Source organism: Panthera uncia, chromosome D1 (assembly GCF_023721935.1).
Source record: "Panthera uncia isolate 11264 chromosome D1, Puncia_PCG_1.0, whole genome shotgun sequence".
Taxonomy (NCBI): domain Eukaryota; kingdom Metazoa; phylum Chordata; class Mammalia; order Carnivora; family Felidae; genus Panthera; species Panthera uncia.
In genome coordinates this window covers 26,532,957-26,551,843 of record NC_064808.1, presented here as the reverse complement: position 1 = coordinate 26,551,843, position 18,887 = coordinate 26,532,957, and the positions used below count along the sequence as shown (strand labels likewise).

At 36.4% G+C, this 18,887-nt stretch overlaps 1 protein-coding gene across 3 annotated transcripts in view; it reads left to right on the top strand.

Moving 5' to 3' along the window:
* QSER1 (glutamine and serine rich 1) overlaps positions 1-18,887 on the top strand; it is an 81,066-nt gene that overhangs the window by 38,918 nt on the left and 23,261 nt on the right. For all 3 annotated transcript variants that reach the window (XM_049648540.1, XM_049648555.1, XM_049648548.1), the window contains exons 4-6: positions 1,337-5,017; positions 17,476-17,798; positions 18,750-18,866. In XM_049648540.1, coding sequence (XP_049504497.1) covers positions 1,337-5,017; positions 17,476-17,798; positions 18,750-18,866 — 4,121 coding nt within the window. The remainder of the gene's footprint in view (positions 1-1,336; positions 5,018-17,475; positions 17,799-18,749; positions 18,867-18,887) is intronic.

Sequence of the window (18,887 nt, the reverse complement as noted above, 5' to 3'; positions counted from 1 at the left end):
GACATTTAATGGGAAGAAGTGAGAGAAAAAGGTTTTTGAAAGGGCCAGAGAATCTTTTTTCCCCCTATTTTTCTAAAATAAACAACAAAATTTTAATGGAAGCTCACAAAAAACATGGAAACAACAAAAAAGTTATATGAAATGGAAAGTGATACTTCCTAACTACATTCCCACTTTTGTAGAGAAGAGTTAACAGTTCTTTGATATCTTTGTATATCAAAACATCTATATTCATGTACTCAGGGTTTGTAGCAATAGTATTAATAGGATATGCCATAATTATTTGATCATTCCATGTTGGTATACATACGGGTTGTTTCTACTTCTTACAGACAATAACTATAAGAAAGTATCTTGTATAGATATCATTGTGTCCATGTATTGCTATATGATAAATTTCTAGAAGTAGAATTTTTAGATCATAAGAGTATATGTTTTCACTTTACTATATGTGGCTAGAATGGTTTCTTGAAATGTTAATAATCTTATTGATAATACTTTATTAATTTCTGATCAGCCTTGTATAATAAGCACACATCTATTGTCATTGGAAGTTGTTCATGGAAAACCAAAATTTGGAATCCAAGAGATTTTTAAAATTTATATATTTTGATAAAGGAAATTGTAGGGTTAACCTCACTGTTTATTTTTAGATTTATTTATCATGTTAAATGTAGAGAGTTTAGTTTTCATTTTAATGTTATGAACATTTTAGTTTGTTGCTATTGCATTGAGATTTCAGGATAAATTAATCACTAGAGATTGTGTACATTTTTACTGGTTTCTTAATTTTCAGATGGCATTATCTAACTATAAACTCATTTCTATAACAATTATAGATACAAATTGCTAATACCTTTGTAACTTTGTTTTTGCTTTTAAGAAAGCTAGCTGTCTTGGGGCGCCTGGGTGGCGCAGTCGGTTAAGCGTCCGACTTCAGCCAGGTCACGATCTCGCGGTCCGTGAGTTCGAGCCCCGCGTCGGGCTCTGGGTTGATGGCTCAGAGCCTGGAGCCTGCTTCCGATTCTGTGTCTCCCTCTCTCTCTGCCCCTCCCCTGTTCATGCTCTGTCTCTCTCTGTCCCAAAAATAAATAAAAAAAAAAAAAAAAAAAAAGAAAGCTAGCTGTCTTGAAATGTAATTTTTTAAATTTACACGTAGAACTAGCTTATCAGGCTTTTCAGTCTTACAGAGATTTTTTCCCCCGCCCCTTCACCCTTACAGAGATTATAATGGGTTATGGGTACATAAGTCTCTACTGTAAAAACGTGTGCGTGTGTGTGTGTGTGTGTGTGTGTGCTGTGATTGCTTAAAGTTCTTTATGTTTTCTCTTCACAGGTATGCATTCCTCAGCAGCAACTGAGCTGTTTGTTACTGGACCTTTGCCAACTACTGGAACACTTCCACCCTCTGCCCTCTCTGCTTATCAGCATCCCACCACCTTCAGCAATAGAAACTTTGCTACCACCTCACCTTTGGTGCTTCAGGATTCGTCTTTTAACACTACATCAAATGGAATTTTAAATCCTCATGACCCTCTGCTACAAATCAAGACTTCCCAGGGAACTGTTCCAACTGCTTTGGCATTTGAGCGCCTGGGCAGTTCTGCGTTAAGTAACAGCATACCACCTCAGTCTTCAACGTATCGCTCAGCGCAAGAGTCTGCACCCCATCTTTTACAACCTCAATTTAGTTTGTTGCCTTCAGCACTTGGGGGAGCCCAGCAAACTCCTCAAGCCTACAGTTCAACTCTCTTTACTAGTTCTACTGCTTCCATTGAAAGAGCTCTTCTTCGAGAATGTAGTGTTATTAAACACCATCAGCGGCCTTCAGGTACCCAGTCTATTCAGGCACAACTGACTGGTTCACAGCATTCCTTACATAGCTATCTGTCAAATGCAAGTGTGGTTAATTTTCAGGAAACAAGTAGGCAGTCATCTTTATCCTGTAGCCCAGTTGGAGATTCTACTCAGGTGAGCAATGGAGGATTACAGCAGAAGACCTCCCAGGTGTCAGTGGAACTTGCTCAGTCTTACTCATCTACAATTCCATCATCAGGGTTTCCTCCATCTGCTACAAAAGTAAAAAGCTGTTCTACAAAACAACCACTAGCATCAACTAAGACCCCCAAACCTCAAAGTGTAATTCCTCCTGTGCAAACATTAAGCTATTCCAAACCTTTACATAACCAGAGTTCTGTAATATCGGGCCAAGCACAAATTTATTCTACAGCGCAGCTACCAAGCCTTTTATCAGTTAGTCAGTCCCAAAATTATGGTTTAGTACAGCCACATAATGTGCCATCTATTGTTCATTCACAGGTTTATAGGTCCAACAAAGTTGAGAAGTTGCCATCCTTATATAAAACATTGACTTTTTCTGGATCATCTCAGACTATAACTTCTGAAAATCAGACACTTAATTATTCTTCTAATCAACAAGAAGTATTATCTTCAGTTACAAATGAGAATTACCCTGCCCAAACAAGAGATCTGTCTTCAGTTAGTCAGTCTCAAAGTTATTCATCTAGTCATTCTCAGGGTTTACCACCAGTTAGCCAGACACAGGTTAGTTATTCATCTCAGTCACAGGTGTTATCAGTTGTTAGTCCTTCAGAAAGCTATGCTTCAGGGCAGTCTCTAACATTAACAGCCCCTTCTCTTTCTTACTCTTCTGCCACTCGGGCTCAGAATTTGCCAGATTCTAGCCCAACCCAGAATTATATTTCCATGCATTCTTCCCAGAATGCTCAGACTCAAGGGTCATCATCTCCCCAGTCCCAAAAGTTTTTGCCTGCTGCCCAGTCATCATCTTTTGCATCCTCTACTCACTGTCAGACATTACAGAATAACATACCTTCCCCTGATCCAAAGTCTTATGCTGAAAGAAAACTTGATTCAACTGTGTATACATCTTCAAAGCAAGAAGAGGATTTTCCAATGCAAGAGTTGCAGGTACTGCAGCCACAAGTGTCTCTTGAGTCATCAACCCAAAGGCTGTCAGATGGAGAAATTAATGTTCAAGAATCGGCTTATAAGGTGTCAAAGGCAGATGACAGGTATTCTCAGAGTGTAATTAGAAGTAATTCTCGTCTTGAAGATCAGGTTGTTGGGATTGCTCTACAAGGGTCAAAAAAAGAAGAAAGCATGGTTGGTTCAGTGACACAGCTTACCCAACAAATTGGCCAAGTCAGTGCAGCAACCCTTGATATTAAGAAGGCAACTAATTTAATGCAAACTCCACAAATAAGGTTGAATACTAAAGACCTCAACCCGCAGCATTCTCTTATACATAAGGTACATGAAGCCAAGGTCCAGGAGCAACATGATCAAATAATTAATGCCTCATCTCAGATTCAAATTCCAAATCATGCTTTAGGGCATGGCCATCAGGCATCTCTTCCTAACACACAGGTCCTTTTAGATTCTGCCTGTGATTTACAAATTCTTCAGCAGTCAATACTGCAGGCAGGTTTAGGACAAGTAAAGGCATCTTTACAAGTACAGCGTGTTCAAAGTCCTCAACAAATAGTACATCCTTTCCTTCAAATGGATGGTCATATTATTCAGAGCAATGGTGATCATTCTCAGCAGCAGCTCCATCCTCAAACTTCTGAAATTATGAAAATGGACCTCTCTGAGTCTTCAAAACCATTACAACAACATCTAACAGCTAAGGGCCATTTTAGTGAAACAAGTCAACATGATTCAAAGAATCATTTTGTTTCTCTTGGATCAATGTGTTTCCCAGAGGCAATGCTTCTCAGTGATGAGAGAAATATTTTATCAAATGTAGATGATATCTTAGCAGCTACAGCAGCAGCTTGTGGGGTTACTCCTTCTGATTTTTCCAAGTCAACTTCAAATGAAACCATTCCGGCAGTTGAAGATGGTGATTCTAAATCTCATTTTCAGCAGTCATTAGATGTTGGGCATGTGACGTCAGATTTTAACTCTGTGACAGCCGCAGTAGGAAAGCCACAGAATATAAATGATATTTCCTTAAATGGAAATCAAGTTGCTGTAAACCTGTCACCAGTACCAACCCTCCAGTCAAAAATGACTCTTGATCAACAGCATATTGAAACTGGTCAAAATAAAGCATCTAAAGTAATTTCACCTGTGGTTGGACCAAGTCATGATGTCCAGGAGCAAAGTTCTGGCTCATTCAAGAAACAGTCTGCTACCAATCATGAATCTGAAGAAGATAGCGAAGTTCCTATGGATAGTACATTAAATAATAACAGAAGCCAAGAGTTTGTTTCTAGTAGAAGTATAAGTGGAGAAAGTGCTACATCAGAGAGTGAGCTCACCGCTGATGACAGCAGTGTGTCAGTGAACCCAGCTAGAAGTACACTTGCACTGTTGGCCATGGCCCAACCTGGGGAGGCCATCGGTGTCAAGATTGAAGAAGAAAATCAAGAATTAATGCATTTTAACCTTCAGAAGAAAAAAACTGGAAAGGGGCAAACCAAAGAGGAAGACAACAGTAATCAGAAACAGCTGAAAAGACCTGCCCAGGGCAAACGCCAGAATCCAAGGGGAACAGATGTGTATCTGCCATATACTCCTCCTTCCTCAGAGAGCTGCCATGATGGTTATCAGCATCAAGAAAAAATGAGACAGAAGATCAAAGAAGTAGAGGAAAAACAGCCAGAAGTCAAAACAGGATTTATTGCCTCTTTCTTAGATTTTCTGAAATCTGGGCCCAAGCAGCAGTTTTCCACTCTTGCTGTACGAATGCCTAACAGGACTAGACGACCAGGGACCCAGACTGTTCGTACATTTTGTCCCCCACCACTTCCAAAGACTTCTTCGACAACACCCACACCTTCCGTGTCTGAAATTGGGGGTAACAGTCCATCAGAAAAAGTTGATAATGAACTTAAAAACTTGGAACATTTATCTTCATTTTCTTCTGATGAAGAAGATCCTGGAGTATGTGGTCATGATATTTATAAAAGAGCCTCTACTACCTTAACTACTTTGGATGCTACTTCTGATAAAAAGAAGAAAGCAGGTAAAGTTTTAAATTTTGGATTCATAATAATGGCTTTCCACTCTTATTTTTATGGTGACAGAATGGGTTTTAAGCTTTCTTGAAGCAGGTCTGCAAATAAATTTTCAGGACAAAATGCATAGGTAGGTATTTTAGGTACTTTTTTTTTTTTTTAATGTTTCTTCCCTGTAGGAAAGTTTTGGGGTTTAGGTTGAGAACTTCTGTGTTTTCTTGACTTTTTACCACATGATACATAATTTACATAGTGTGTATCCAGGGTTCTCTAATCTGAGACATCTTGAGGTGGGTTATGGACATGAGGCATTTGTACTGGGGGCCCTGTTGTAGTAGTAACTGGCATATTTTCTTGGTATGTCAATTTTACATGAAGACTAACATTTTGCTGTTAAATATTATTATACTATGTGTAGCATGCACATTAAGGTAAAATTAAAAATTTTTTGTGTTGGCTTCAGACTATACCCAAATCTTTGGGTGTGCTTTCACTTTACTCTGTAGTTAAATGAACATTTGGAGGAACTGATTTAAGAAGCTCTGCCTCATGTGAACTATTTTAAGGAAGATGCTAAGGAAAAATCTTTATAACAATATAGTAGCCACCACCTCTGTGCTAGGAACTAGTAGCAGTGTTGTGAGATCTGCATTGTTCTCTCCAATATCAGATGGTATAACCAAGAGTGAATGAATTGTGCAGGTCCATACAACTAGTAAGCGACAGAGCTGGAGTCTGTACTCAGGTTTGTCTGATTGTAGAGCCTCTATTCCTGGCTAGCTCTTTTGTATAAAGTGGTGCTTTGAAAGTTAAACCCTGTTTTGCGATGTACCTTATTAGTTTCTCTCTGGACTTGAGACTACCTTTAACTGCTGAAGTGATCTGAAACAACCTGTATTCCAAATAATCTGTTAGCATAAACATCTGCTAATTCATTTCTAAAGAATTCACATTTTGTTATACAGGGAAATCAGTATAATGGAATGTCAATGTTAGAGCCAAAGACATTATGTACGTGGATAATCCTAGTAAGATTTTACACTCCTTTTCCCCCAACTCAGGTTGCTTTGCAATTGTTATTATATTCCCTCTTCCATTTGTAGAACAATGCTTTTATAATTTTTGTTCTAAAATAGGAATCTAGGGACACCTGGGTAGCTCAGTTGCTTAGGCTTCCGGCTCTTCATTTCAGCTCAGCTCATGATCCCAAGGTTGTGGGATAGAACCCTGAGTCGGTGCAGAGCCTGCTTGGGATTTTCTTTCTCCCTCTCTCTCAGCCCCATCCCTGCTCGCTCACACTCTCTCTCTCTCTCTCTTTCCCCCCGCCCCCTCTCTCTCAAAATAAATAAAAAAAAAATGAAAGGTCCAGCACTGAGAGGGCCCTTTCATTTAAAAAAGAGAAGTAAAAATAAAATATGAATCAAATACGAAAAATGAATATAAATCAAATCTGAAAATGTGAGCCCTGCGCCCAGCATGAGGCTTGAACTCACAACCCTGAGATCCAGAGTAGCATGCTCTATGGACTGAGCCATTCAGGTACCCAAAGTCTGACCCTTCTGATTTATTTTTACAGGAGGTGAGGTATGGGTTGAAGTTAATTTTTTTAAATATGCAAGTCCAGCTTTTCCAGCACCATTTGTTGAAAAGAGTCCTTTCTTCTTCTGTTGCCTTTGCATTTTTTATAAAAAATCAGTTGATCATATTTGTATGAATCTATTTCTGGACTGTCAATTCTGTTACATTGATCTGTGTGTTTATGCTTTTGAAAATAACACAGTCTTAATTGCTGTAGCTTTATAGTAAACCTTGAAAAAGAGCAGTTGCGAATTCAAATTTGTTCTTTTTCAAAATTGTTTTGCCTTTTCTAGTTCCTTTCCTTTTCCATATAAAATTACAAATCAGCTGTATCTACCAAAAAAAATTCTCACTGGAATTTTGATTTTGATTTCTTTGAATCTGTAGCACTTTGAGGAAAACTGAACTATTAACAGTGTACTGAGTGTTAACAATTCATGAACACAGTTGATTTTTCACTAGTCTTTTATAGTTTTGGGCATATAGATCCTGCACATGATCTATATTTAGGGATGTAGAGCCTAAATATTTTTGGTGCTATTTATTGTAAATGATGCTTTTTAAAAATTTCTAATTTTAGTTATTTATTGGTAGATTATAAAAATTGTCATATATATGTATATTATATACATAATATATATGTATATATAATATATATATTATGTGTGTGTATATAATATACATATATATATATTGTTGATCTTAAATCCTACAAATCTGCACAACTTATTCTAGGGGTTTGTTGTGTTGTTTGTTTTTTTTTTTTATTCTGTAGGATTTTTTATGTAGAAAATTGTCATCTGCAAATAAGGATGGTTTCATTTTTCTTTTCCAGTCTTAATGCCTTCTTCATTCCTGTCCTAATGTATAGGAATAAACATTCCTATACAATGTTTAATGAGAGGGGCGCCTGGGTGGCGCAGTCGGTTAAGCGTCCGACTTCAGCCAGGTCACGATCTCGCGGTCCGTGAGTTCGAGCCCCGCGTCAGGCTCTGGACTGATGGCTCGGAGCCTGGAGCCTGTTTCCGATTCTGTGTCTCCCTCTCTCTCTGCCCCTCCCCCGTTCATGCTCTGTCTCTCTCTGTCCCAAAAATAAATAAAAAACGTTGAAAAAAAAAATTAAAAAAAAAAAAAACAATGTTTAATGAGAGAGTTGAGTGTAGACATTCTGAATATGTTCTTGATCTTTGAAGGAAAAAAAATCAACCTTTTGCCATTAAGTACGATGTTCACTATAGGTTTTTTGTAGATGTCTTATCACATTAAAGAAATTCTTTACATTGCCTAGTTTGGTAATGTAAAGTTTTTATAATGAATGGAAGTTGAATTTTGTCAAATGATTTTTCTTCATCTGTTGAAATGATCATGTAGTTTTCTTATTAAGTCTTTAAATATGGTGAATAACATTGACTGATTTTCAAATATATTCATGGCCTTGCATTCCCAAGATAAACCTCAGCAATTGTGATATATTATCTTTTTTATACATCAGTGGATTCAATTTTCTAATTTTTTTACATCCATGTTTGCAGTGGATATTGGTCTGTAGTTTTCCTTTTGTAATTCCTTTGTTTGGTTTTGGTATCTGGTTGTTGCTGACCTCATAAATGACTTTGTGATTCTTCCCTTCTCTGTTTTCTGCAAGAGGTTGGGTAGTACTATCTCTTCCACAAATGTTTGATTGAATTTGTTAGTGAAACCGTTTGAACCTGGAGTTTTCTTTGTCAGAAACTTTTTTGCTATGAGTTCAGTTTCTTTGATACAGAGCTGTTCACCTTGCCTGTTTCTTCTTGACTGTGCTTTGGTAGTTTGTATCTTTGAAGGAATCATTCCGTTTTAATTGAGATGTCAAATTTATCAGCATAGAGTCGTTGGTAGTATTTCCTCATGTTAGTAATTTGTGTCTTCTCTCTTTTTGTCATGGTCTGAATAGAAGTTTATTAATTTTATTGATTCTTTTTCTCCTTTGTTGGCAGTTTCACTGATTTTTGCTCTTCTCGTCATTTCCTTTTTCCTGCTTGATTTAGGTTTATTATACCCTATTTTTCTAGTTTCTTTTGGTAGAAGCCTAAATTGTTAAGACCCCTCTTCTTTTCTGCTATATGCATTTAATGTTACAGACCTCTCTCTAAGCCCTGCTTTAGCTATGTCCCACAAACTTTAATTATTTATTTTTTATTTATATATTATTTTTTCAGTTCTTTCTCTCTCAAAAAATAAACATTAAAAAATTTATAAAAACAATATTTCAACTTTAGTATTTCATTTTTAAATTTATCTCTGCTTTTTCTGTCTGTATCTTTTTGTACTATGCTTCTAGTGTTTGACCTAGTGATTACCATCCACATAGAATTAATATTTTTATGATTCTGGCACACCTGGATGGCTCAGTTGGTCGAGTATCAGACTCTTGATTTCAGCTCAGGTCATGGTCTCATAGTTGGTGGGTTCAAGCCCCACGTTGGGCCTTGCCCTAACAGCGCAGAGCCTGCTTGGGATTCTCTCTCCTCTCTGCCCCTCCCCAACTTGCACTCTCTCTCTCAAAATAAATAAATAAACATTTTAAAACAATATTTTTATGATTTCAAGTAAAATGTCAAAGTCTAACGACCATACAGGTCCCTTTACCCTTGCCCTTATGTTATACATATTTGGCATATATATTACATCTATCTACATATATTGAAAACTCTAATAGGGGTTTGCTTTCAATAGTCAAATACGTTTTAAATAACTTAAGAGGAGGAAGAGAGCCTATTATATTTACTCAGATATTTATAATTTCTGTTGCGGTTCCTTTATTCCTGATGTTCCAAGTTACCCTCTGGTATCATTTGCTTCCCATTAGCCCAAAGATTACTTTTTCTTTTTCTTTGGTTTTCAGCAATGTGATTGTTTATCTGGGTAGGGTTTATCCTGTTTGGAGTTCACTGAGCTTCTTAAATCTGCAAAACGTATGTCTTTTACCAAATTTGAGAGTTTGGGGACATTACTTTTTCTGTACCAATCTTTTTCTCTCCTTACAGGACTCCAGTGACACTTCAGTGACACAAATGTAAAACCTTTTGATATTGTTCCTGACATTCTGTTCATTTTTTTCAATCTTCTTTTCCTCTCTGTTCTAAACATTGTATAATTTCTATTGGCCTATCTTACAGTTCATTGATTTTTCAGCCTTCTCAATTCTGTTACCGATCCCATCCAGTGAATTTTTTATTTCAGATATTTTTTAAATTATAAAATTTGTTTTGGGTTCTTTTTTCTAGTTTCTGTTTCTCTGCTGAGAATTTACATATTTCCATTCATTTTAATGTAATTATTATTTTTTTTTTTAGTGTTTTTTTATTTTGGGAGAGAGAGAAAGAGTGAGTGAGAGAGGAGCAGAAAGAGAGGGAGAGAGAGAATCCCAAGCAGGCACCATGCATGCTCAGTGTGGAGCCCAAATGGGGCTCAATCTCATGACCTTGGGATCAATCATGACCTGAGCTGAAGTTAAAAGTTGGACACTCAACCAACTGAGCAAGCCACTGAGGCACCCCTTAAAAAAATATTGTTTCATTTCTTTTTTTTTTTTTTAACATTTATTTATTTTTGAGAGAAAGAGACAGAGTGTGAGTGGGAGAGGGGGCAGAGAGAGAGAGAGAGAGAGAGAGGGAGACACAGAATTAGAAGCAGGCTCCAGGCTCTGAGCTGTCCAGCACAGAGTTCAAGCAGGGCTCAAACTCACGAGTGGTGAGATCATGACCTGAGCTGAAGTCAGACACCCAACCGACTGAGGTGCCCCTTTTATTTGATTTCTTAATGTTGAACCTTTTTAAGAAAATTCTACCATAAACTCTGCTTGGTCATGCTGAATTATTTTAATCCATTGCAAGATTTAAGTTGCTAGTGTTTTATTTAGGATTTTTACACTTAGATTCATAAGTGAGATTAACGCTTATAGTGTTTTTTTTTAAGTTTTTTTTTTTAATATTTATTTTATTTTTGAGAGAGAGAGAGACAGAGCATGAGCAGGGGAGAGGCAGAAAGAGGGAGACACAGAACTCCAAGCAGGTTCCAGGCTCTGCGATGTCAGCATAGAGCCCAACGAGGGCCTCAAACTGTGACATGAAACTCACAAACTGTGAGATCATAACCTGAGCTGAAGTTGGATGCTTAATTGACTAAGCCACCCAGGCGCCCCTATGCTTATAGTGTTTTTTGCCTTAATCTTTTTATTGCTATATTTTTGGTTTTGTGTTTTCGTTTTTTGTCTTAATATTCACTTTTATAGTCAGGAATATGCTGGTCTTATACACTGAATTGGGAGAGTTTGGTTTTTTTTTTTAATTTTTTTAACGTTTATTTATTTTTGAGACAGAGAGAGAGCATGAACAGGGGAGGGTCAGAGAAAGAGGGAGACACAGAATCTGAAACAGGCTCCAGGCCCTGAGCTATCAGCACAGAGCCCAACGTGGGGCTCGAACCCACAGATTGTGAGATCATGACCTGAGCCAAAGTCGGACGCTCAACCGACTGAGCCACCCAGGCGCTCCGAATTGGGAGAGTTTTTATATTTGTCTAAGCTTTGAAAAAATTTACCTACCACATATAATAGGGGTTTGGTAGAACTTTCTTAGAATATATCTGGGACTTTCCAGTTTTTTTCCTGAGGTAGTTTAATCTATCAAGATCAATTTTTTTAAAGGTATGGTATTTTCTAGTAAAATCATCCCTTTCATTTAGATTTTTTTAATCTGTTATGAAGTTGCACATAGCATTTAATCCCCTCTGTTTCTATACATATGTTCTCTTTCTTGCTCCAAATGTGTTTGAATCTTTTTCCTTATCATTCTGTGAAGTTTACCTATTTAATAGTTCTTTTCAATGAACCAGTGTACTTTTTATTTATTCCTGCTTTCATTTTCTTACTCACTTTTTCTTTACTCAGTTCTATTTCTCTATCTTCCCTGGGTTCAATTTAATATTCTCTCTCTGGCTTCTTGAGTTTAATAGTTTATTTTTATATGTATATCCTTGCTTTTTAATGAATGGCATTAAAGTGTAAGGTTTCTTCATTGCAACACACTCCGGCTCTATCTATGCCTTTGGTTTCAATTTGTAATGCTCTCACTCCTTTCTAAATGCTTTGTCATTTCAGTTTTAATTTCCTTTTTAACCTAAGAGTTATTAAGAATTGTGTGTTTTTGCCTATTTCCTAATAGGTTTCTATTTTTGTTGTTGGTACTCATTTATTACTAATTTATGGCCCTACTGTATTTTGGTCAAAGGAGTGCTTCAATAATGCCTGCTTTTGGATATTTATGAAAAGTTTGCTAGTGGCTTGGTAAATGATCATTTTTTATAAATAATTCATGAATACTATGTGCTATAGATTATATTTGGTAATGCCGTTCAAATCCTTTATATCTCTTTTTTTTGTTTAATGTAATACATGACATTAGGTTATATAAGAAAATTTATGTTTGTTGGACCTAAATGACAGGTCTAGAATTTGCCTTGAACTATCCCAGCAAATATAAAATGGGTGATGGAAATATGAAAGAAGTATACCAAAATGTTCGTAGTAGTTACTATAACTGGGTTATGGTATTTGAGGGTTTGTATTTTCTACTTTTATGTATGTTTGAAATTCTGAATAATAAACAGTTTTTTAAATCCTTCCTATCCTTATTTGTTTTTAGATTGCTTGATCTGTTGATTCCTGAAAAAGGTGTGTTAAAGTTTCCAACTATGTTTGATTGTTTCTCTAATACTGTTTACTTGATATGTTTCAAACCCATGTGATCGGGTACATAAAATTGTACTAAGTTAAATTTCCTTTTCATAAAATCTTTTTCTCTTTTAATTTCTCATTTCTGTTTTTAATATTGCCATACTAATTTTATTGTTACTGTTTTGGTATATTTTCCCATATCTGTTTTCTTTCAAAATATTTTCTCTTGTGAAATATAACTCACATATGGAAATAAATATAAGACATGTAAGATAACACACATACAATTTCTATAAATTTGAAAATGCAGACATTACTTAAGCCATATTCCCTGACTATAATGCAATAATTTTATAAATAATAGTTGAAAGGAAAAAAAGAAAAGGACAAAGAAATAAAAAGTTTATTTTTAAAACTTCTAAATAACTTCTCCTAAATAACTCATGGCTTTCAAAAGAAACCAAAACTGAAATGATTAACTACTTAGAAAGGACAGTGGAGCATTACATTTCAAAACCAATGAGATGTGCCAAAAGTGTGGAGCAAAGAATAAAATTTAATGGTGTTAAATGCTACTCATTAGAGAACAAGAAAGTACAAAATTTGAATATTATATTAATTTTTTTAATGATTAGTATTTTGAGAGAGAGACAGAGACAGAGTGCAAGTTGGGGAGGGGCAGAGAGAGAGGGAGACACAGAATCTGAAGCAGGCTTCAGGCTCCAATCTGTCAGCACAGGACCTGATGCAGGGCTCGAACCCACAAACTGTGAGATCATGACCTGAGCCAAAGTCAGACGCTCAACCAGGTGCCCCCAAATTGAATATTATACATTAAACTCAACTCATAACCTCTAGAACTAACCACTATCTTAGTTGGGGGTGGTAATCACTTCCTTGCTTTTCTTTTGTAATTTTATCACCTGTGTATGCATCCCTAAATACTATACCTTTGTTTTTTTAAGTTTATTTGACATACAATGTTATATTAGTTTCCAATGCATAGCTTATTAATTCAACAATTTCATACATTTCTCAATCTGTCACCATACAACATTAATACAGTATCATTGACTGTATTCCTTCTGTTATTTTCATCTCCATTACTTACTTTATAACTGGAAGTATGTACCTCTTAATCCCTTTTATGTATATTATGCTATACTACACCTGAACACTCTTCTTAGCTTTGGTTTGTTTTAAAGCTTCATAAAAAGAGCATCGTAGAGTATTTATATATAGATGTTTCCCTTTACTAATTTGAAAGTTATACATTCTTTTATTTTTATTAAAAAATTTTTTTTAATTACTCAGCAATCAAAAAGAATGAAATCTTGTCATTCACAACTATGTGGATGGAACTAGAGGGTACTATGCTAAGCGAAATTAGTCAGAGAAAGACAAATATCATATGACTTCATTTGTATGAGTACTATAAGATACAAAACAGATGAACATAATGGAAGGGAAGCAAAAATAATACAAAAACAGGGAGGGGGACAAAAACATAAGAGACTCTTAAATATGGAGAACAAACAGAGGGTTACTGGAGGGGTTGTGGGAGGGGGGATGGGCTAAATGGGTAAGGGGCATTAAGGAATCTACTCCTGAAGTCACTGTTGCACTATATGCTAACTTAGATGTAAATTTTTTTTTAAATTAAATAAAAATTAAAAGGAAAAAAAACTCACAGTGAAAAGGAAAATGTATTTGATGACATGAGAATTTAAAAAGTCTGGATGCAAAAGCTCCATTGATAAAATAAAAATAATTATACACTGGGAAATAAAAATAAAAGAGAAATAAAAAAATTTTTTTTAATATTTATTTTTTGAGAGAGAGACACACACAAAGTGTGAGCAGGGGTGGAGCAAAGGGAGACACAGACTCTGAAGCAGGCTCCAGGCTCAGACCTGTCAGCACAGAGCCCAACTTGGGGCTTGAACTCATGAAACTCAAGGTCATGACCTGAGCTGAAATTCGGCCACTTAACTGACTGAGCCACCCAGGTGCCCCAGTTATACATTCTTTTAAAAGAAATATTTGCTTAGTTTTTTACTCTGGACATTTTCTTTTTTTGTTTATTTTTTTATATGTTTATTTTGAGAAAGAGGGAGAGAGAGCACACGGGCAGGGTGGGGGGGAGTGGCAGACAGAGAGGGGAGAGAGAGAGGATCCCAAGCAAGCTCTGCACTGTCGTTGCAGAGCCCGACGTAGGGCTTAATCTCGTGAACTGTGAGATCATGACCTGAACCGAAATCAAGAGTCGGACACTTAACTAACTGAGACACCCAGACACCCCTAAAATTTATTTATTTTGAGAGAGAGCACATGTGTATGCACAAGTAGGAGAGGGGCAGAGAGAGAGAAAGGGAGAGAGAGGATCCCAAGGAGGCTCCATGCTGTCAGTGCAGATCCCGAAGTGGGGCTCAATCCCATCAACCATGAGATCATGACCTGAGCCAAAATCAAGAGTCAGATGCTCAACCCACTGAGCCAATCAGGTGCCCATGGACATTTTCAAATATAAACAAAGATTGATATAATTAAACCAATGTATGTATCACTCAGTTTTTTTTTTTTTAATTTTTTTCAGTGTTTATTTTTTTGAGGGAGTGTGTATGCACATGTGCAAGGGAGGGGCAGAGAGAGGGGGGTATAGATGATCAGAAGTGGGCTCTGTGCTGACAGCAACGAGTCCAGTGGGGGGCTTGAACTCACAAACAGTGAGATCATGACCTGAGCCAAAGTCGGACACTTAACCAACTGAGCCACCCAGTGATAGGTACCCCTATCACTTAGCTTTAATAATCATTGATACGTGGTCAGTCTCGTCTCATTCCTGTATTCCCAACCCCTCATTATTTTGATGAAATATTTCTGTTCTTTTCCTGGTTATAGTAGGAATTACAGTATGTATTTTCTGCTTCTCAAAATCTGTTAATATCTTTCTCTCCTCCTGGATAATAGTAGACTTTTGAACACTAGAACTCTCTGAACAATGTGTATAGTTTTCAGAAGGGAAGCTTTATATTTTTCTGAAATTTATTCCCAAATATTTTTTTTTGATGCTATTATAAATGGAATTGTATTCCTGAATTCTTTTTTTTTAACGTTTATTTATTTATTTATTTTGAGAGAAAGAGTGTGCTCATGTGAACAGTGGGAAGGCAGAGAGAAAGAGAGCGAGAGAGAATCCCAAGCAGGCTCCATGCTGTCAGCTCAGAGCCCCATACAGAGCTCCATCTCACAAACCGTGAGGTCATGACTTGAGCCAAAATCAAGAGTGGGACACTTAACCAACTGTGCCACCCTGGCACCCCCCTGAATTCATTTTTGGATAGTTCGTTGCGAGTATATAGAAATACATTTGGGGCCGCCTGGCTGGCTCAGTTGGTACAGTATGTGACTCTTGATCTTGAGGTTGTGAGTTCATGGCCCACGTTGGGTGTAGAGCTTACTTTAAAAAAATACTATTGATTTTTATATATTGATTTTATACTCTGAAAACTTGCTGAACTTATTAACTCAAATAGTTTTTTTAGGAGATTCCTTTGGATTTTTTTTTTTTTTTAATTTTTTTTTTTTAAACGTTTATTTATTTTTGAGACAGAGAGAGACAGAGCATGAACGGGGGAGGGTCACAGAGAGAGGGAGACACAGAATCGGAAACAGGCTCCAGGCTCCGAGCCATCAGCCCAGAGCCTGACGCGGGGCTCAAACTCACGGACCGCGAGATCGTGACCTGGCTGAAGTCGGACACTTAACCGACTGCGCCACCCAGGCGCCCCTCCTTTGGATTTTCTATATACAAGATCATGTCATCTGCAAATAGAGATTATTTATTTCTTCAGACATCTTTCTTGGGGGAAAGCATCTATCTAGTTTTTTACCATTAAGTCTGATGTCAGCTTTTGGGTTTTTGTAGATGCCCTTTATCAGGTTGAAGTTCCCTCCTATGTTCAGCTTGTTGAGTATTTTTATCACAAAAGTGTTTAAATTCATGGTGCTGAATTTTGTCAAATGCTTTTTCTGCATCTAATGAGATGATCCTTTGGTTTTGTCCTTTGTTATGTTAATATGATGACTGATTGATCTTTAGATGTTAAAACCCATTTGGTCATGATGTATAATTCTTTTTATATGTTGGTTGATTTCCTCATATGTTGAAGATTTTTGTGTATATATTCATGAGGGATGCTGATCCTATGGTTTTTTGTGTGTGATGTTTTGTCTGGTTTAGGTATTGGAATAATACTGGCTCTATAGAATGAAGCGGGAAGTGTTTCCTTCTATTTTTTTGGCTTATGATGAATTGATATTAATTCTTACTTAACTTAAAATTGGTAGAATCTATTTGTGAACCCATTTGGGCCTGTGCTTATCTTTGTGGGATGCTTTTAAACATTTTTTTATTCTCCCTACTTGTTGGTCTGTTCATATATTGTATTTCTTCTCGAGTCCTTTTTAGTTTTCATTTTTCTAGGAATTTCGTCTTGTTAGCATACAATTTTTCATGTTATTATTTTATAATCCTTTTTATTTCTGTAGTTCTTAGAGCTTTTTCAAAGTATTTTGGGGTGTTGTTTTCCCTTCCCACATCCAATTTGCTTTTCTTCTTCTAGGAATTCTTCGCAGCTTTGGTCAGCTGATCCTTCTTATCTTGCATCCCTTTTGTGTCTCTGTTCTTCTAAAAAAATTTTTAATGTTTATTTATTTTAGAGAGAGAAAGACAGAGAATGAACAGGGGAGGGGCAGATAGCGGGCAACACAGAATCCAAGGCATGCTCCAGGCTCTGAGCTGTCAGCGCAGAGCCCAGTGCAGGGCTTGAACCCACAAACTACAAGATCATGACCTGAGCCAAAGTCGGACCCTTAACCGACTGAGCCACCCAGGCACCCTTCTGTTCTTAAAATAGCTTTGTGCTACTTAACGGACTCAGGGGTAAGAGTAGGTTGATGGAGGCCCTCAGTCTGATTGTCATCCAGATGTAATTCTATCACTTTGTTTCTTGGAAATTTACAGCCATATTTTAATTTCTTACTATAGTGTTCATTGTTTCAAACAATTGATGGTAAAAATAATCAAGCCTTTCTTTTTACACTGTTCAGATTTTACTCCAAACAAGTAAATATTTGTTTGTATTACTGATTTGCATTTGCTTGATCTAGTTTCAGAAGCCCTACAGGTGGCAACTACTAGCCCAACTGCCAATACTACTGGTACTGCTACCTCTACCACTGTGGGTGCAGTTAAACAAGAACCTCCCTGCTCTACTTCATCTGCAATAAATATCCTGGAAAATATAAACTCTACAGAACCCCCAAAGCCCTGCGAACTTGATGGGCTTCCTTCAGACCAGTTTGCAAAAGGACAGGACACTGTTGCCATAGAAGGTTTTACAGATGAGGAGAACACAGAAAGTGGAGGAGAAGGCCAATACAGAGAGCGTGATGAATTTGTGGTAAAGATAGAAGACATAGAGACTTTTAAGGTGATTTAAATGTTCACAGGTGTAAAGGTCATAGTTTAGTGGGCATGTCCTATACTAAGCCTTCATAATGACTAATAGTATGTCTCTGGCTTGAACTGCAAAAAGTTATATTTTTATAGTTATTCTGTTGTAATTGCTAGATAATAAAATCAAACTAGCAGATGTCAGATATTTTGAAAAAGCAGTTTAAAATTATTTTGACTTAGAAATTTCTGAGTTTTGCATATTTCTGACTAGTCAGTATGCTGCATTTAGGTGCTAGTAATGAGAGCAGTTTTGAAATGTTAATGTTTTTGAAGGCTCCCAACTCAATTGTATTGTTAAGGGGTTGGAGAAAATGGTTATTTTTTTTTATTTAAGAAAGTAATAGGAATATAAAATAAACACAGAATTCACTTATTTTCATAATTTCAAATTATAGAACCATAGGTAGAATGGTAAATTTCATACCAGGCAATTTTAGCTGTGCTTAAAATAATATATTTTTTGGGTTTTTGTTTCCTTGCTTTTGATTTTATTTTTGAATTGGGGTGGAGAGGAATGGCATTAAAAAGTATAATGAGGAATATAATATAACATTCGAATTGTCTATATGCCTTCCATTCACAATTAACTACTGTTAATATTTTAGCATATTTGTTTCTGGTCTTTTTGAATATGTACATACTCTTGTAAAACTGCACAAATAATGTATCAAAATATCATTAGGGGAAAACTTTCCAGTAGTTACACAAAAGGGTAATGAGCTACTGTACATGTTGGTGTCCTCCCTGTTTCTGGAAGAATTTTAGCAGAGATTGAATAGCCACCTTATAAAAATTATTGCAAAAATTCAGCTAGGTTAAAAATAATAGCTATATAGGTCATTCATTTTTCTTTTAGTTCTAAGATTCTATAAATCTAGAATATGTTGCCAGTTTTTAAAAATGTAACTGATTCCACATATTACAGGAGGCTTTAAAAACAGGAAAAGAACCCCCAGCTATTTGGAAAGTACAAAAAGCTTTATTACAGAAGTTTGTTCCTGAAATTCGAGATGGACAAAGAGAATTTGCTGCTACAAATAGTGTAAGTAAAATGCTTGGTTAT